General features: G+C 41.2%; 1 protein-coding gene across 4 annotated transcripts in view; it reads right to left on the minus strand.

The window, feature by feature from the left end:
* Positions 1 to 21368, minus strand: part of DLL4 (delta like canonical Notch ligand 4) — a 42526-nt gene that overhangs the window by 6851 nt on the left and 14307 nt on the right. For all 4 annotated transcript variants that reach the window (XM_068253375.1, XM_068253374.1, XM_068253372.1 and 1 more), the window contains exons 4-10: positions 20195 to 20237; positions 18638 to 18901; positions 9457 to 9517; positions 7158 to 7288; positions 6459 to 6628; positions 3991 to 4210; positions 1791 to 2496 (exon numbers count right to left, since the gene is read on the minus strand). In XM_068253375.1, the coding sequence (XP_068109476.1) occupies positions 1791 to 2496; positions 3991 to 4210; positions 6459 to 6628; positions 7158 to 7288; positions 9457 to 9517; positions 18638 to 18901; positions 20195 to 20237 (1595 nt within the window). The remainder of the gene's footprint in view (positions 1 to 1790; positions 2497 to 3990; positions 4211 to 6458; positions 6629 to 7157; positions 7289 to 9456; positions 9518 to 18637; positions 18902 to 20194; positions 20238 to 21368) is intronic.

Here is a 21368-nt window from a genome sequence, read left to right on the forward strand (position 1 = left end):
ACACTTCATTTGGTCTCATTACATTCGCTCTAGTACTGCTATGCAGTTTTCACTCTAGGAATCATCTATTGTACTTTATATTCATATTGCTCAAATTCAACACAGGATAACTTCAAGGGCCACAATACAACCAAATGTATACAGTTAACTTTTACCCTTTTCACTAAAGTATCTTGGATAAACACCGTATTGTCCATATGGCACCAATTAGCATAAAATCTGTACTGAAAAATGTAGTCATTGGATAGACATTAGACTTTGGAGACAATCCTTTGGTATAGACTTGGTCAACAATCTGCAATTAGTACAGATGTTCCACTTAATCCAATCTTTTAGGGTATCTGTATTATTATGTATCCCATGTTCGTTTCTTATTTTGTACAGCGCTACTGAATATGTTATAAATCAATCATGATAATAATAATAATAATAATAGGGTAACAGAAAATGAGCACCTGTAAATAATGTAAATCTGAAATGTGCAATGCATTGCAATGAGCAGATCGTATAAGAGTTATAGGGCCATATGCAATTCACTTTTTCTCCTAAGTTTTCTCCTAGGAGATATTTTCCCACCTTATCATAAAATCCTTTTTAAGTCACAAGCAAGCAAGAAAATACTCAAAATAATGTTGATAGTACTTTTACTTTACATTTTGGTACTTTTTGGATTCCAAAATGCTGAAAAGTTATTTTAAAAAGAAGTTGAAAAATTATCTCCTAGGAGAAAACTCAGGTGAAAAAGTTAATTGCATGTGGGCCATGGTGGCCAAACCTTCCAAAAGCATAGCTATAAAAATTGCTGTGGTTTTTGTGAACTACATGGAGTCTTTATCAAAGTGGAGTATGATACAAAAGTGTCTACATACTGCTTGGGCCTGATCCAATTCACTTTTTCTCCTAAGTGATAATTTCACATCTTATCGATTAAAATGCCTTTTAAAGAGACACTGAAGCGAAAAAATATATATGATATAATGAATTGGTTGTGTACTATGAATAATTACTAGAAGATTAGCAGCAAAGAAAATATTCGCATACTTTTATTTTCAGGTATATAGTGTTTTTTCTAACATTGCATCATTCTCTAATATGTGCAGATTACACAACACTCAGCATTCAAAATGATTCTTTCAGAGCAGTCTGTGAACTAATGACCTCTCCTCTGCCAGAGGAAAAGTAAATAGTTAACTAACAGTTGAGATAATAAAAGTCAGAAAACATCCCTCTCCACGACTTTGAAAGTCGTAGAGATAATGGCTTTTTTGTATAGAGATAACAACTGGAGTTTCTTAACTCTTCCTGTACTGGAAACAATTAGACTGATGTATCTGATCTTAATGTTTTATTTCTTAGCTGTACTACACATACAAATCATAATATCATAGGGTTTTTTTTCGCTTCAGTGTCTCTTTAAGCCAGCAGCAAGCATGAACATATTAATACTAATCATTTTGACAGTTTATTCACCTGGTGCCTTTTCAGTTGCAGAGTGCTGAAAAGTTATTCTAAACAGAAGATAAAAAATGATCTCCTTGTAGAAATCTCGGGAGAAATAGAGATTTGAATAAGGGCCTGTGTGAGTAATTCAGGCAATCTAGTTTCCTCCCACATCTCAAAAACATACTGATAGGTTAACAGAAGCAAGATGAGCTTTGGCTACAGTAAAAACTAGATTGTGAGCTCCAATGAGCGACATAAACCTGAAGTTTGTAAATGTGTAACATAACATGTCAATGCAATATAAATACATAACAAACATCATCATCATCCATTAGATGGTGGCTCACCTGTGTAGACGGAGGGGGTATTTTTCTTCTTCTAAACATTTTTCACTATAGTGGAACTTGTCAGTCTTTCCAATGCCATTGCTGAGGCCCTTCAGTCCGTTGGCTATATTACAGTCTAATGTTTGGTTTTTTACTTTGTAGTTTGATTTATCTAACCCACAATCCACCTCTAGATCCTTCTTTTTGTTTATGTTCTTTAACTGTGAGGCCGGTATGACGTTGCCCTTCTGGAACTCAGATAAATTGTTCATCGTCTTTGTGTCCTGCATGGGTTGCTGACGGAAATGCCTCACCACAATAAGGATCATACACAGTAAGACCACAAGTCCCACCATGCCGGCCCCCATGAACACGGCCACCCAAGGGAAGCTCCAGTCGTCAACTGGCACCTGGAATTCACAATGGCTCCCCATGAAACCAGACGGACAAACACAAGCTGCGACTCTCTCAGAAGGCACGAAATGGCATGATCCTCCATTCATACACTGGTTTGTCGCACACTCGTCTATGAATTTGGAGTCACAGTTCTTCCCGCTGTATCCAGGTGGGCAAATGCAGCCGTAGTCATTAATCAGGTCATAACACGTACCACCATTGAAGCAGGGATTCTTTGCACAGTCGTTTATGTTATGCTCACATGCTTGGCCGGCATATCCAGGGCGGCAGCGGCACATCTGTGTATTACCATAAGCTGAGCACTGACCACCTGTCACCGGGAAATATGAAACAATGATTATTTTACCTCAGGATGAACTGCAGAACTCAAACATAGCAACAAATGTGTACTAAATACAAACCTCTATAGCATTTCACCTACTAATAAACAGCAAGTATGGATCTTCACCAATAACAATTCTACAAACTAGGGCAATACAGATAATGCAGTCATACAGCCTCCCTGGTAAGAGTTACATAACTGGTATAAAAGGCTGTTCTGTAAATAATCTCCCCTGGAAAATAATGTCATTAAAGCAGGCCTGAACTCAGAACTTCCTCTCTGCTCTAAAAAGTAAGCAACAGCATAATACATTTTAAGAAAAACATTTCTTTGTTACAGCAGATACAAATCCTGCAATAAATATGCCGTGTGTCTACTTCCTGCTTCAATGCAAGCAGACAGGGTAACATCCTGTGTTTACAAATTAGCTGTTCTGCTGACACAGCTGAGAAATCAAATTATAATTGTGATTAGTCACAGATAAGGGGACATTACAAAGGCTAAACTCTCTAAATACAAGCAGGGTGCATTTCTTTCTGTTTTATTTCTGTCCTGTACAAGAGTTCAGGCCCACTTTAAACATAAATAAATAACTTCAATACTATAGCACTATAAAATCACTGCACAAGTCTGTCTGGAGGAGGCGAGGACCGCTTTGTGTGACCGCTGGATCTCAAAAAACTTCAAAAAGACAAAACAAAGGTAGAAGTGCATAAGCATTACACCCATACAAAAGCTTATAGTGATGGCTGAGCCAAGAACTGCCCATGAGGCACAACACAGTTGTCAATAATGTGCACCGTCAGAGCAGTTCCTTTCATTTGTATTGTACCTGGAGGCAGGCAACAGTTTCTCAATGCAAAAACCTCCAGTAAAAGGTGTGGCTGATATCTCTGTGTAAATTAGCCCCTAAGGGACAAGATTTCTTCATTGCAATTCCTCTCGTATGCTTTTCAGCTATTTTCATGTCTAATGTATTCAGGACCCGTAACTATGACCCTCATCTACGTGCACTAGGTTTCACTTTCCCTTATGCTCAGGCTAGTAAGGAGAAACATCTTTGATGTTATCTGTATGAACATTTTATGCTCTACCTGTGTTGGCCCTCATCACAAAAACTTGCATTCACACATGCAATTTTGATCGGCCAATCACTGACCAATTTTACCACCTCCAGGTAGCATGAGGGCCAACAGATTCTGAATTCTATAAACAGATTGTGCAAGTAAGCTCTCATACTACATGGAAACGGAAAAATTGGCCAATGAATGGCCAATCAAAATTGAATGTGTGTACCAGGCTTAACTGGTAGAAGAAGTGGCTTCCTCCTAATTCAGTGTTGTGACTTGTTCGATGGTATCTGTAATGTGCTACAGAAAAAATAAATGTTGAAAACACTGATGAGTGTCAAAGTGCAAAAAAAAAAGTCCTTTCATATCACATCACTGACTGCGTAATGATCTGTAGTACTGTAATACATACCATTTAGACACGTTTTTCCAGTACATTTGTCCACTTTCTTCTCGCAGTTGGATCCTGCAAATCCTACTGGACACTGACAGGCATAGCTGGCACCATTCTCTCGTTCTCTACAGGTTCCACCATTAAAGCATGGAGAATCTGCACAATTCAGCACGCTGTGCTCACAATGGGCTCCATGATATCCTTGTGGGCATTCACAGACATAGCCGCTCTCCAAATCCTACAAGCACATAGAAGACATGACAATAGAGTCATTGATCATCATTCATTTTACTTAATATGCTTCAGAGCACGTGCAGTCAAAATGCAAACCTACTGTTGGACAAGCATGCACAGGGAACAAATGTAATATAAAAAAAAAATATTCATAGCCAACTAAACAGATGCCCGGAGTTTGGCAGTGTTGTGGGTTAGGTAAGGGTGATGTGGAGTTGGAAGTGGCAGGACTTGGAAATGTTTTCGATGTGGTGGGTGAAGTAGAGTGTCAAGTGCCACCTCTATGCTGATTACACCCAAATCCATCTCCACGCCCCTGATCTCCCCCTCTGCCCGCCATCTCCACCTGGATGTCGGACTTATTTTTGAGTAGTTTCAGAATGCAAATCTTTTCAGAGATTCAGGCCTATATGCTATTAACGTTTTCTCCCAGTTAATATTTTCAAACCTTACCAATATAGTGTATTTTATAGCACCAGCAAGAAATAAAACGGTCAAAATAACTTTGATAGTACCCTTTCACCTACTTTTGACACTTTTTTTTAAATTAATGAGTGCTGTAAAGGTAATTTAAAGAGAAGATGCTACATTATCTACTAGGAGAAAACGCGGGAGAACGTCTTTTTCGTACAGCACATCCTCTGTAAATGTGCAAGAAGATGTAGATGAGATATCTGACAGGTGCACTTTTCTAGAATATACATCCCCACAGCACAAAGCAGCTTTCTGTTACCGGACAAGTATAAATGAACAGAGCTCAAAGACTAATCAAAACATACACCGGTGTGGAATGGATGAGAGAGTGTAAACAAAAGGGAACAGTTCTCAAAAGCAGTAAATATACATTACGCCTATAAATGTTGAGAGTGCAAACAGATACAAGAGAAATTCTAGTTCAAACAAGCCAACACTGTAGTGTGAGAAAAACAAGGAAGGGAGGAAGCAAGGACAAGAGATTCAATGCCGCCTGAGACCATGTGTCAAGTGTATGGCTTGCCTAACCTCAATGGCAGGGCAAAAGACTTATTTCTTTATGAGAAGCTGTCAAAGCTCAACATTTAGACTGCACACAGTTTTCTAGCATCTGCTGTACTAAATATTTTGCAATGACCAATTAGAAATCACTTCTTCTGTAAGATTTAATGTGCACTTGGAGTAGGTGTGTAACAATAGCCCCCATGACCCGCAGGGGTGTGGGACCAAGAGCTATGGGGGGCTGATCCTGTACGTAGTTAATGTGGGACTGCAGTGGGGTGTTAAACATTACCTGCTCCCTGTAGCGATAAAAGTCCTCGTCACTTCCTCTTCAGTTTACAAGTACTGCGAAGCCAGTCAATCACCATGTGGCTTCCGTCCTTGTCACATGACATAGTACTGAAGCCGTATAGTGATTGGCTGGATGCATGGAACTTTCAAACTGAAGAGGAACGAGAAACCTGTAATCCCGCAGGAGCTCGGCTGCTGCTCTGCATTATGTACAGGACTGGTCCCCCTAGTTTCCATACTGCCCCCCCCCCCCCCCCCCGTGATTAAGATTGGGGTGGTAGCGTCCAACAGCTCTCTGGGTGGAGGGCCTGGGCCAATGTAGTTACGTCCCTGACCTGAAGTGTCCAGGTCCTTGCTCCTGATCTGTTTTTGCAGCCTAGACAGCTCATTGCATATCCATTTTCTTTTAGTCCTACAGTACATAGTTACATAGTTATTTTGGTTGAAAAAAGACATACATCCATTGAGTACAACCAGTATAAAGTACAACACCAGCATGCTCCCTCACATATCCCTGTTATCAGATACTCCAGGCCAACCAGTGGACATGCCATCCTTGGTACAATGGTGGTGATTTGGGGAGGACTGGTGAGTAGAATGATAGGTATTTCAAGAGGGACGTCTACTAGACCTATGACCAACTCTTAGAATGGTTGATGTTCCAGAGAGGAAGACATATACATACTACTAAGACCTCAGTCTCTGTACATGAATGTAGTTTAAAAGGCAGCTGCCAGCTTACCAGACCAAAAACATAAAAAAGGTTTCCACGCACCACAGTTACCCCAAGATCTATTCGTACATCAACTTGTACACAGAGATAAGAAATTTGATGATCCAGGGGGGACCACACAGGTAGGAGTGTAGCAATAAAAGCCATAAGGGGGTGGATTCCCCCCCCCCCCCCACACATATCTACAATATCAGAGCTATCAAGGGAAGTTGGCCAAGGACTCTACAATAGAAGTAAAATAAAAACATCTTACCGTGCAGCTGCCACCATTGCGGCATGGGTTGCTGTCACATTCATTGATCTTGGCTTCACAATTCACACCAGTATAGCCGGCTCGGCAAGAACACGTGTAGCTGCCCTGTCCAGTGTTCATGCAGGTGGCTCCATTTTTGCAGGGTTTGTGATGGGTGCAGTAGTTTAAATCTGAAAAATGAGATCAAGTTATAAAAGCCATTCATTTTACGTTTGGTGCAAATAAATCCATCGGTAGAAAACAAGTCACTAATCACTTTCACCCACATAAAACTGCTGTAAATGATCTCTGGTTCTAATGAGTAACTGAACACTAATTTTGTTAACAGTGCTTATTACAATCTGTTGTTATTAAAATGTATTTTTAAAGCACTAACATATTACGCAGTGCTGGCATCACAGTAAACCAGACTGGAGATGACCAGAGCATGGACTAGGAGTTAGGTAGTGTTGGGGGTTAGATAGGGGTGAATGTTGGTGATGTTCTGGGCCTGGAAACGATCTGAATATGGGAAGTAAAGGACAGTGCCAAGTGCCAACTCTATGCTGATCACATCCAAATCTATCTCTGATTGTGCACTAGTATGTCTGCAATCTCCACCTGGATTTTTGAAACTAATTCTGACTTGAAATCAATAGAATAAAATGTAATAATAACTATAGAAGACAGAGGACAGACACACACTAACTGCACACCTACCTTGGTCACAGAAGAGGCCACCCCAGCCTTCATCACAGATGCACTGCCATGGATTTTGGCATGTCCCATGTCTACATCCAGTGTGGGGAATGCACTCATTGCAGAAACGTCCTTGCCATCCAGGACGACATCTAAAAAGAGAAAGGTGGAAAATGAGTGAGAAAAGATGAATCATTGCCTGGACAGGAGGTCAGAACACATACAGGATTGTTTTATCACACAGTACAAAGTGCAGTGATCTACAATAACCAATCAGAAACCAGATTTCTTCAGCCAACTGCCACTGCTTGGAATGTAGTATATCGTTAAAGTGACAATGTTTAACCCAAGTAGAGAAGCTGAGGGTAAAGGCTGCATATTGTGGAGCCTGAAAAGCTTTCTTCCAGCACTCATTTTAAAACAACAAGACAGCCAAAGTTCTCTAGGGACCTGCTATATTTAGACTTCTAGGTATGGAAGTTGGACGGCAGCCATTCCTCAGTCACAATCATACTGCCCGCACAGGAGCATTGGATCAAGTACAGTAAGGAGGAGCTTGGTGCTAATCTACAGCTGCTGCAGAGGAAGTTCCATAATCCAATGGTACAGAAATCAATATAGCTCTGCAGCCTTACTTAAAATTGAAGCTGCAGAGTAAGTGGAGAGGCTGCATGGTGAACAGCCTTACTTCAAGTTGTTCTTTAATTCAAAGTGGATTTAAAGCAGTTGGCTGATGGTGTAATGGTTAAGGGCTCTGCCTCTGACACAGGAGACCAGGGTTCGAATCTCGGCTCTGCCTGTTCAGTAAGCCAGCACCTATTCAGTAGGAGATCTTAGGCAAGTCTCCCTAACACTGCTACTGCCTATAGAGCGCGTCCTAGTGGCTGCAGCTCTGGCGCTTTGAGTCCGCAAGGAGAAAAACGCAATATAAATGTTATTTGTCTTGTCTTGTCTAAAGGAAGCCTGGGTCCAGTTTTGGATGTAATGTTCTGTAGACACATTAGTAATCTCTGTTAGCCATAGTAATCTTTTGTGATTGTTTTGTGTGACAGCCTTACAATGTGTCCTGCTGCATATACTGCCCAGTGGTGAGAACCGGGAGGAGAAGCAGGAGAGTTTTTGCGAGTGGTAACAAACTGACCTAAAAAACTCCAATTATAGTGACTGTTACTTGTCAAAGAATCAGAGGGATGCCTGTACAGACATTACTCTGTCAGCTGAAACAGTCGAACAATAAAAAAATATTGCTTAAGCAGGTATGGGATGTTTAAGAAGTGCATGGAGCTCTAGGCAGACTCCCCTCCACCCCCCCCCCCCCCCCACCAAAAAAAAAACTTTTCAAATAACATAACTCTTCTCTTGGAATGCTGTAGCTTTGTAAAATAAAGTACAGAGCACAGAGTTGGTAGCAGGACTTTCTCTCTGCAAGGGTATCAGAGGCAACGGCCTAGACTAGCTGCTGCCCAAGGGGGAGTGGCTAAATGGGGATCAACACATGAAAAAGGAGAGCAGTTGCTCAAGGTAGTGGCAAATGAAGAGGTGGCTGCACATGGAATGGGCAGTATAGAAAAAGGCAGAGACTGCTTCAAGGCCTCGTTCAGATGGACGGCTGAACTTTGTGGTTGTTGGGCAGTTGTTCGCTGTCCTGTCTGTTGCCCATGAGCGGCATTTGGGAACAATTAAAATGCAGCAGAATGTCAGCATCTGTAACACCACATGTCAGTGCTTGACATTCAGTGGTGTTACACGACGGCAGAGAATTAGATTCGACTCTGTAGGAGGGGGACACCTGTCCAGTGCCGGTGCTAAGCGATAACAGCTGCCTATCTGGAAGTGGCCTTAAGAAAGTTTGGTTTCTAAGTCATATGCACTATCAAAAAACACCCCGTGATCAAACCATCGTCACCCAGGCTAGCTCATTAAAGCAGACGAAAAGCTAGACTCCATTCCTACTGTAAAATGACTTCACTACGCAGACATGCTCATTATATTTTTTTTTCCAAAAAAGCAGCGTCACTTAACAGGATGTGTTTTGGTGAAATGCAAAAATGTTCTCAGTATTCTATTATATACAAAGCCATCACAAAGTGGATTACTCAGTTTCCTGCGATATGATCTTTGTGTTCACCATAAATGCCATAAATCAATAGTGAACTATAGCCAACAATAGTCCTAATGAATCTAAGCATTTCCCTTAATGCATAAAAAAGGAGGCCAGAGCAGCTTGCAGCAGTTTAGTCTGCACAAGACCTGTGAGTAAGGGTTGTGCAATGCTGGGGAAGGCGTACACGGCATAATAACAATAATAAATACTACTTACGAACATTCTCCGGGGCTGTTGCAGAAGCCGTTTTGCTCGCTGCACCCATCCAGGCATATTGCTGTGGAAACAAATGTTATTTATGGTAAATATTGTACCATGCACCCATTTGAGTGTGTGTCTACATAAGAAAGAACAAAAGCCAGAACTTGCAACTGCAGAGCATACTATTTTAATTTACCAAGTTTAAGGAATAAGGGGCAAAATTATAAAAAAAAACTGAAATTGAGGATTTTCTGCATTTTTAAAGTAGCAGACAATTTAACAGTCATTAACAGAAATGTGAACCTGGTCCAGTAGACTTTTCTCTGCGCTGTTTTCTGGACATTTTACATCTCTACTTGAAAGGAGAACTCTGATCTTTTAGATGCATGATCCAATTCTGAGAAAACCCCTCATTTGCTACACAGATACACCTGCTGAGCCACTGATATCTCTCTTAGGTGTCTGTGATTCCAGGGCAGAATAGATTTGAGGAGAGAAACCAGTATTGCGAAAATCTGGTTACAGATGTGGGTTTGCAACTTTTTTTGTCCGTTTTGGTGTAGCTCTCCTACTGATCACTTAACTAATCGGTCTCCCCCAATGTTAAATCTCTTTCCTGATGCCTAATCCTAACCTCCCCTGCCTAATGGCAACCCCTTTCTGACATCTAACGAAACCCTCCAAATCTCAACCAAAGATAGCTTTCTCCTATGCTCTCCTCCAATCTACACTAAGCTCTGATACCCACTTTCTCTTTAGCGCTGGGTGTTTTGGGCATGTAATAGCCGAACACCCCATGAAATGTTCAAACACTCTCACTACATTAACATCATAGCGGCGCTATCAAATGCCATGCTACAGTCAAGTAGCCCACTGTTAATAACATTGTTTCGATCTGCCTCCTCATCCAGGGCCGGATTTGTACTCTTTACCTCCTGATGGCACTGTCAGCAGCCGCCTCCCTCTAGTATAGGTAGCCCATGTTGACTGTGGAGGCCCTCTAGTGTAGGCAGCCAGATGACCCCTCCAGTACAGATGGCCAGATAACCCCCCCTCCTGTTTTGATAGCCTGATGACCCCCCCCCCCTCCAGTTTAGGTAGACTGATGACCCCTCCCCCTTCCCTTTAGTACAACAAGCCAGATGACACTCCCCCTTATGTATAGATAGCCTGATGACCCCCCCTCCCTCCAGTATAAGCAGCCAGGTGGCCATTCCTGCCCCACACTCCAGTATAGCCTGCTGCCTACCCGCCCATGATCCTGTGGTGCCCTAGGCCATGGCCTATGTGGTCTTGCCTTTAATCCGTCCCTGTCACTCCTCCCCCGGAAATTAGAAAACATTTGGGACTAAAATAGATAAATAAAACTGGTATAACTATTGCTTGCAATGCTCAAATGCTACCATTACATGAGCACAACAACTACAGTCTGTAAGGGACACTGCACATATGGTGAACACTAGTCACAGTCAGGACTAGTGACGGGAATCAAACAATAACATCAAGCCTAATTTGCACAGCGGATCCTGCACTGCCCAAACAATGCTTCCATGGCAGGCTTCCCCATTTCTTTAGCCCAGGTGCAGTAAATTATAGATTGCTAAAATAAGTCATATCTTTCAACATCTTTCAGAATGTCCTCGTTACGTAAAATCCTGCTTTTCTAAGCACTAATGAGTCTGTATCTTTGTCAAATCTTCAGCCACAAGAAACATCTGGGAGGAATTCACATCCCGTCCTGCGTTATGAGTAGTGCGCTCTGCTGTACATATATACAGTACAGGCATGCGCACACAGCAGCTGATGTACCTTGCAAAACGCACTCAGGCCTGGGACCCACTTGCAATTGCAAAATGCTCTAAAAATGCTAGCGATTTTTAGATTGATTTTGTCACTTAAAAGCAGAGCGATTTCTGCAGCGATTTCAGAGAAAATGCTGCATGCAGACCAATTGCGATTTGTGCAAATCATAATCTCTCCTCTGAGATCATGGCCATTCACTTTCAGCAACAATTCCTAGAAAGCATAAATTGCTGCTGAAAGCACTCTAGTGGGTCGCAGGCCGAGCAGGATCATCTACCAGGCAACCTAGGAGGGTGCAGACGGTGAAAAGTGTATAGTAAAATAGGCCTCGCCAAGCCCATTGGGACCATATGGTTATATAACAACCTGCAGATGCAGCACTGTACGACCAGTGAGGATGCTTCTCAAATTTCTTGAGCAAGTAGATGGGGGCTCTGTCTGCGCTGGTTTCAATGTAGGGTCCAAAGATCCCTATTGCACTGCTTTCCAATGACACAAGCATAACTGCAGACATCTAAAATTTAGGCAACATCCTACACTCTAGGCCAGTGCTCCCCAACCCTATCCTCAAGGCCCACCAACAATGCATGTTTTGTGGAAATCCACTGATGTAGTTAATTAGCTCTGCTGAGACACTAATTACCCCACCTGTGCATGTATGTGGTTTTCTGCAAAACATGTACTATGTTAGTGGGCCTTGAGGACAGGGATGGGGGACACTGCTCTAGGCTGATGTTTGTTTGTTTCTTTTCACCAAGAAAAGGTTATGGCCAGTAGGAGGTTAAGGCTAGGTCATGGGAGATGGAGGAAAAAATGCTTAACTATCAAAAGAAGTCAGTCCTCTCAGTAGCTAGTGTCCAGAATATCAGTGCCACAAACACACCTAGACCACAATCACACACACTAGGGGCATACACCAATAAAGCACCCAGTATCTGCTGTGAGAAGAGAGAGAAAACCTGCAAAGTGGGAATATATGGAGAGGGCACACACACCACACAGATAGTGTCTTGCTCTGCAGAAACTGAATAGAGAACCACTGTGCTTGAAAGCATCCCTCCAGGATCAGCCATCAGGCAAGCTAGGCAGGTGCTTGGGGCCTAGTGGGTGTCAAGGGGCCCACCTGTCACCTTCTTTGACCTATTTCCACTTCAGTTTACCCAAAGGACCACAATGTAGCCCCAAATCTACTACTTTGCCTAGGGCCCCATTACACTCTGCCTCCACCTCATGGAATATTCTTCTGCACCTTTGGCTGCTACTCTAGGCCATTTCCTTCCTTTGATGTGGTTAATTTTAATCACTTGACTGACCGTTATAATACAAGCCACACTTTAAAGATACCTTAATGAACAAGGCAAGAAAAAAGTTAATGCTGATGTCACATTTGAAGTGTCAGGTGTAGCTCAGTCATTGAGCTTCTTCTCTAAGCAGTGTCCACACAGAACATAAGACCCCCAGCTCACCCTTCACTCCCCTTCCCCTCCATCCAGTGCAGCAGCCAGTCCATTTGCTGCTTATTCCCCCACGCTGTGCTCGGGTGACATGGATTTTGCACGCTTACAAGAGCCTCGTTTAATGCCTGGTTGACTCTGAACAAGGAGTTCTCATCCCCCAGCCCCCGTCCCAATTAGATAACAGCTGCTACTGTTGTTGCTGGTTTAAGCCATCGAAACCCTCCCCTCTTGACTACAGCTGTTCTTTCAGCTTCGTCCCCTCGGGCTAAAGCCAAGCATAACAATAAGAACGCGTGGCGCTCGGCACAAGCAGCGCACGCGTCACTGTGCGACATCACACCTGACCCACAAGCCAACCGATACCCCACAACCCCCCTAGCTCCACTGTCAATCAATACTCTGCTCAGTAAAAATCAATGACTGGAAGGAAAACAGAAGGCTCCGCTACCCCAGTACTATCTCTGCACACTACAGCCCATACAGCTCAATAGGCAGTCAAAGGTTCTCAGAGAAAGCTTTTATACCACACATTGATGAACAAAAAAAAGGATAAGGCTACAGAACCACCCATTATCTAGTGTTAGCAAAGCTGGGATGCTGAATGAAAACAACTAGTCATTAAACAGGGTTTACAAAACTTTAACTACACAGACCAAACAATCCAACCTAAGAGCGGCAGCTAGTAAGAATATCACCTGTCACATAATCCATTAGTGACATAGAAACCTTACTGGCACGTACTTTCTCAACAAGCTGCTTAGGCAGTGTGTCTACTGTGGTGAAAACTTCTCATAATTAATATTATTGTTATGGTGCCAGTGTGACCTCTGCAGCACATTACAGATTCCACGGCCATGACACTAACTGCCCGTGGATTAGCTCACAGTCTAATCCCTTCCAGTTGTCCCAAAGTCCAACTTCTGGAGAAAACCAATTTACTTATCAACGTGGTTTTGGGATGTGGAAGAAGCTGCAGTGCTCGGGGGAAACCCACCCAAAAATAAAGACCATACAAGCGCTATACAGATAGTGTCAAGGCCCAAAATATGAACATGGGATGTAAAATGCCCATTCAGTGGAGTAAGTTACAAAGCTACGGATCCCAGCGTAGCATTAAGGCCAGGCCCAGCTGTAGTTGTAACCCCAGTAATCTCCTACTGCTAAACCACTCTGTAGTCTGTTTATGGTCAGATTGGGGAAATATCTAATGTATCTGTTGTCCAACAGTGCTCAATGAGAAGCTGAATTTTCCCTGCAAATCACAATTGTAATGTGCAGCTTCTCCTGTCTGGATGTCTTCATGCTCATCTTTCTTCTATGTCATCAGCAATGAATAGGCCAAGACGAGTCAGCCTGTTCATAAAAGTCAATTAAACGGTGGAGGCATCCAAACTATATCAAATAAGCTAAAAACAGTTTAAAAAGAAATGGGTTGTTGGCTTAGCTCTCTCGAAGGCACACACCAGTCATATTATGGCGGATATTTTCAGTTTTATTGCACAAAAAGGGACTACTGGTGTGCGTCTTCTAGAGAGGAAAGCCAACAATACCTCTCTTTTTAAACAGTTTTTAAGCTTATTTTATTATTATTTACTTTATTAATTGTGAGCACATCCATCCTTTAATTGACACTGACATTGAAAGCACAATGGATCAGGACAGCGGGGCCCCACATTATGCTTGTGCTGAGCCGGGTACAGTGAAGAATACAGTCAATAAAAAGTATGTTTCACTATTACTGTTGAGGCGCACGTTTTGTAGTAATGCACAAGAATCTATCAGGAGTGCAACAACTCGAGTCCTGAAGATCCAAAACCCCAAACCAGAGTGGTGGCTGTTTTTTCCTGGCAGGCCTATATTGGTAGTTGTAATCCCATGCGACAGCTGACAGCACTCAGGGGCCCTAGGGGGGTGAATTTGCTGGTGGAGGGTGGTGGGCCGCCAAGTTACTTTTGCTGTGAGGTCGCACCGAAACTTGAACTGGCCCTGACAGCAGTGAGGGTGTACCTGCATTGGTGACAACACTCATTTCTGTATCCTGTATAACCATATATGATGGTCCACACAGCACAACCATTACTGGGTTCCCACTTAACCACCTCCATCTCTGGTGATAATCTAGCAATAGCTCATGTCCTACAAGCATACAATTTACAGTGGTCAGCAACCAAATTGTGTGAATAATATTTACATCACATACACATGTACAGCATCAGGATAAGGACATGTATCTCCCCCCTCCTTCCACTGCCCTGCTGGGCCCCACAACAGTTGCCTGCTGTGGCTAAAGTTACGCCCTTGTCAACATATAAAGGAGAAAATGTAATTTGTCATTTAAGTTCACGAGAAACCCCTAAATGGAAGATCTTATCTGCATAGTAATGAAAAAAAAAGTAGAATTTCTCCCCACGTTTTCCTCATAGTTCCAAAAACCCTTTATGACTAATCCCACAGGACTTTTTAATGGTAATAAGTTAAAGACGGCAGTAGTGCTTTCCAGTATTGCTTCACCCTGCACTGTTCCCTGCACTGACAGAAAACAGCTTGAGGCAAAATGGCCAGCCGGAATTCATTGGAAGTTTCAGTTTCTGAATAAATATTTACATGTAACCTAGTTTTCGTTTCTGCGCCACTCTCCCCATAGCAGACTTCCAGGCAACACAGCAGATACTGGCACCCAACGAAACAGCGAGAATCAGGGCAAGACACATGACTGTAGGTTTAATTCCACTTCCTCCATCTGTCAGTAGCAGCGTTCCCATAGTAATAATGTATTTCACCGACATCATAACCACACGTGATACCCCCGTATCCGCACGCTGTCAACTCTAAAAGCTTACATTATTGTGCAGCAATCATAACAAAAAGGCTTCCATTCAATAATATTATCTGAGTGAATCCTTATCTTGTCATCTGCAAAGTCTACAAAACACCTATAGCCTTACTCAATAAACTCATGGTAGTGTTAAAAGATCGATTCTCAAGACACATCTCACAATTTATCTCTCCTTATCTACCTTAACTCATGATTTATCTCACCTTATAGCTGAGGTGAAAAATAAGCCATATGAGATAATTTGTGAGATAAGTTTGACACAACCCCACTGACACACATATATGGCTCAAAGTTTAAATTTCACTTGCAATTTCTTAAAGTTTGATTATACCAAAGGCTACGATGGTCAATATATAAGATGCACTGGAAGATCAGACCCAGAAGAATCAATTATCACTCATGTTTTAGTACAGTAATGAACAAAAATGTATCTTAAAATGCAAATTTCCTCTAAACTGTGGCCCAAAGAGACCAATCACCTCACATGTTTTAGTACAGGTTGGCATAGCATTGCTCTTTGCACTGAGCGTCCAGTACAGTGCTTAATGGCTGTCAGGAATGCTGTATATTAAACGATTGTCCCCAAATGTCCCCAATGTAATCCTCCAGGCCTTTCTGTATTGGCGAATGTTTGTACAGGCCACCTTTGTTTTGCTGCCTGACATCCTGCACCCCAGACACACTAGACTAATCTTCTAGAACACCATTTCGAGGTGTTGTCACTCCACGTCAGTGCTGTGTCTCTGCCTTCCCAGCATGTCAGCTTATAAATAAATAAACTGCTGTATTTGTATTGACTTACTCACAATGGCCATCTCATCCACTGGGTTTTACGTGTCATAAATGAATACCTCCAATCTGCTATGCTAACAGGGTATGTGCCGCAGAGACCCAGCATACAAGGCAGAGCTGCAAAGTATGCATACGTAAAATCATCATAGATTTTGGTCTTTAAAAAAAAATTCAAAAAAACATGTTACTGCTCGTTCATTAGATTAATTAAGGCTCATTCTGCATGTCACAAAGGGAAAGCCCAGGGCAGAATGTGTGATCACACAAACTCTAGCTTTCTCCAGCTAGCCTATAACCCTTTCATTTTTTCTTAATGAACAGCTGAATGAGCCGCAGATTGAAGATGTATCCTGGGACTAATGACAGCCTTCCCATGTTGGCAGGTGTTCTTCTGCATAAAGGATGCTAAATTGTGTGTTAAATTGGACTACAGTGAGAAGACTGGTAGGGAATTATGTTTCATAAGCCCCAAAAAACAGTAATCGATTATTATTTTTTTCTAGTTTTTAAAGTTATATGGCTGTTTGCTTAGTTACGTGAACAATGCGGAATACTTTAAAAGGAACCTGAGGTGAGAGACATATGGAACCTGCCATATTGATTTCCTTTTAAACAATACCAGTTGCCTGGCAGTCCTGTTGATCATTCTGGCATCAGTAGTGTCTGAATCAAACACTTGAAACAAACATGCAGCTAATACAGTCAGAAACATCTGATCTGCATGCTTGTTCAGGGGCTATGGTTAAAAGTATTATAGGTAGGGAATCAGCAGTATGGTCGGGCGATATGCATTGTTTATAAGGAAATAAATATGGCAGCCTCCTTATGTCTCTCATCTCAGGTTCCCTTTAACCTTAGGATTGTCCAATTGATGCTACAGTGAAGCCTATCACAGCCAGTGAGGGAGGTTTATCACATCTGCCAAAGCCAATAGTGATATTACCTATAGCAAACTGATTTCACTATTACTTTTCCAGTCTGCATTAGATAGAAAATGGATGACTAGTTGCTATAGACAACCGACTGGTTGCTATGGGCAACATCCGTAGGTTTGAAACTTTTATTGTTTACTTAATCCCGGTGCCTTTATATAAACTGGTCCAGAGGCAAATGCATTTAGCAGATCGCAACCTAAGTGAAACAAGTTAGGTTAAAAAATACAGAACTGCTAATGACTGGCTCTTATAAGAATGTTATAAGAATTATTCAGCTTGTCTATGTATTTAATGATATATTCTTTGTACCAGCAACATACAGGACACAGGATTCCAAAGCTACCAATCAGAAGTCATCTTTCACTCAACTGACATAAGTAAACCAGAACAGAAGTGTAAGATCAAAGACATGACTAAAGAACGTCAACAAACCAATAAGAAAGAGGCAACCAACAGCCACTAAGATGTAGTATTACAACACACATTGAATTTAAAGCTTAGAAAGGGTTATTCACAAGAATGGGTTATCTCAAAGGCAACCACTTTACAGACAGATGGAGACAACCACAACTCAGTTCATGGCTCTCCACACTTCATCAGGGCTGGAGAAAAAGTGCCAAAGGGTCAATATGAGTATGAGCTGGTGCCATTAATCTCTATGAATAAGTCTATTGGTCATGATTATGAAGCACCATATTTTAATGTTATCTTCTTGGACACCTCCAAACGTATGCATAAGTTCTAAAATGTAATCGGTAGTACTAATTTAGCTTGCTGTAGAGGGTATATTACTATGCCTTGCATTGGTCATTCACCAAACCAATGTTCTAATAACCAGCAGTTATAATAATTATTGATTTATATAGCGCCATCATCTACAATGGTATTTACCACAGAACAGCTTTCCACAAAACACAGTTGAAACAACCCTGAAGCGACCTAATAAAATAAAAAAAACTATGAAGAAGGAAGGCTCTAGATTCCATAGAGCTGTCCCCTTTGTTCCACCACTGACCCCCAGTGAAATTTTTCAACATATGTCGACCAACGTCTTCGGCCCTCCTCAGACGAGCAGATTCATACTCTGCACATGCAAGTCCAGGCTCGCGCATGCATAGTACGGATGCGCCCATCTACGGAAGCACTTGGGGATGCAAGGGCCTTCCCAAAGCTCTTCAAGGAGTCCTGAAGGTGTATATATTAAATTGGGGTCAGCAGGGGAACGAGGAGACAGAGGGGACCTGGAAGACTCTATGGGATTCAGAGACTTCTCTCTTCTTAGGATAGAGTCCTTTTTATTAGGTCACTTCAGGGTTGCTGGACAGTCTATTCACATCTGACTGATCACTAAAATGAAGGTGTATAGAGCTTACATGTAGCACAGTAGTCTCCTTTCCATCCTTTCAGACATGACATGCTGCCATCAGATTCACAGATGTAGTGGCCAAAGCGATCATCCCTGGGTCTGCACAGTGTAGAGCAGCTATCTCCATAGTAGTGTTCACTGCAGACAACTCTGTAGGAATATCTGAGCACAGTCTGTTGGGCTCCCAGGATCTCCCCTCTGGTCCATTCTTCACTGACATTAAGAGGCTTCTGGATTATAAACTTGCTGACCAACATTTCCTGATTAGAACCTGTTGCAATAAACCACAATTTATATCTAATAAACATAAATATCTTCTTACAGAAAACTGTTTTCTCGCAATGCAACATTTTTATCAATACTGCTTAATTCATTGCTATAAACTATAACAGTTCTGCACAAGTCTTTCTAAAATGTAATGTTTTTTTTTTTTTAAATGACTTTCCAGTTCAATTTGCACTTCTTTGTAACCATGGCAACACTGCTCTGTTTGTAGTACACAAACTTCCACCTTCCTGCACAGTTAGCTGCATAGAGCAGAAATCACTGTTACCCATTTTCAGCGAACTCACTAATCTGCTGCCGCCAACTTTATGTCAAATTATGTGCAATTGATGTGTTTTATAGACACAAAACAATACTGTAAGCAAGATGAAGGTTAATCCTTGAAATATGTTGTTTTAAAAAGGTTGTGTTTTTTCAACAAAAGTGATATTTGCCTGGAATTCCACTGTTGATTAAAATTAATCACATGAAATGATCAGGGCAGGGATAGCAAAAGGGAGGCCGTTGCCATGAGTAACCGAAAATAATTCTGAATGGTTGCTCTTGGCAACTGATTCATGTTTGCTCCCATCTTGCTGAAGGATACTCAAATTTTATATATACATATACATATATATATATATATATATATATATATATATATATATATATATATATATATATATATATATATATATTAGAATGTGTGATTTAAAAAAAAAGTGTCAGTAAGGCCAGTTAGTATAATCGATGATAAAATAAAAATGAATATGGTAGTTAAAAGTGGAGGCTCCAGGGTAGGCACTGTAGTCCCAGAGTTTGTGGCCTCAAGAAATGTTTCAACGTGAGAATTGTTTTGTTGAAATATTCTCTTCCTCTATGTCAGCAAAACATCCAAAAGCCATTATTTCTTTTCCAAAGGGCGGAATTTGTAAAAGGTGTAAAACGCAGGAAAAGGCAGTCAGGACAATTTGGCAGACTGCTGGTTTTCTCACCAAAGAGCGGACTTCTTTCCCACGCCAAAAATAAACTGGAGGAAACGCAATTGTGTTTGAGATTAGGTATGGAGGGACATGAAAAAAAGGGTATTTATCAAAGAGGAGGCCTGAATTTTCTACCTTTAATATTTATTTTTTAATTAATTCCAGGCCAAGATCAACACTATAGATACTTCATAGATACATAAAAACTCCCAATATCTTATTTTTTTCCCTTTAAATATTTAATTACAATATAAATGCATGAAAAGAATATTGGTGGAGCAATGGCGCCCTCTTGTGTACAGAATTAATTTATTTACCTGAAGGCTTGTGAATTGCTTCAATAATCATTGAAAACGTTTTCTGAAATAAAAATAGAATAAAAAAAAAAATTAAACACTTAATGCAACATTAGGAATAAAAAAAATGATAAAAAAAACATCAAACAAGTCTGAGCGGGGGATGAAAACAGGCTGGTAAGGCAAGCTCTTAAGTGGTCGGTCACGCTCACTCGTGCTGTTTAATTAATCTAATTGCATCTAGCATTACTGCCTGGATCTCAATTAAAGCGAGCCTCTTTGGTTTATTTTCAGCAGAGGCGATGGGGGGCAGGGCATGCCTGTATTATTTTGTCTGCTGCCAGTAGACTTTGAACCCATCTGAAGTTGTTAAAAATCTGTCATTGTGGCAGGCAAGCTATGGTTGCCTAGTTTACAATTGTGCATGACTTGTTAGTGCTGGTCCCACTGAGTGTGTAAATAAGGAGTTTAACCCTTCACTCTCTGTGTATACATATATACCTATACACCCTCGCCGCCTCACAGGTATTGGACTATATGATATGATCGCTAACCACTTAAAATGAAAGATCTGGATGACAGGTACAATGCTATTAAAAACAAAAAAATCATGTCAATTTAAAGATTTTGCATTTTGGAATTTAAAATTCCTTATTTTATTGTCACTTCAGGGAACACATCCCAACATATAAAAGGGTGTTTATTGTGGGTACACAGAGTTGTACTCCTAATGCCTCATATCAGGACATAAAAGGACCAGTTTCATAATTGGCAGTACACGTATCCCCAAGGGGTTCCTTATATTGGAGGTGCTTGAACTGGTCATGGTCATGTCATTATGATGAGTTTTAGAAATTAAAAAAAATGATTTGAATCTATAAAAGCATGAATGGATTATAGTCAATTAAGATGATAACATTCATGCACAATTCTATAGAACTCCTAAGAAATATATATTTAAAGGGATACTCGAGGGGACGTTGTCCATGACAAGAGGTGCTCAGTAAACATGTAATTCATAAAGTGGCAAACAAATAGAACAAAAAACCCTAAACATTGATTAAGGTAATATTTTCAAGTTTCCTATTTATCCAGGACAGGTGATGGTACAGTATATCCAACAAAAAATAAATATGATAGCTACAACAGGACTTATAATAATAATAATAATCCTAACATTTAAAAAGGATGTCCA

This window comes from Hyperolius riggenbachi, chromosome 9, assembly GCF_040937935.1.
Source record: "Hyperolius riggenbachi isolate aHypRig1 chromosome 9, aHypRig1.pri, whole genome shotgun sequence".
In the NCBI taxonomy this organism is placed as follows: Eukaryota; Metazoa; Chordata; class Amphibia; order Anura; family Hyperoliidae; genus Hyperolius; species Hyperolius riggenbachi.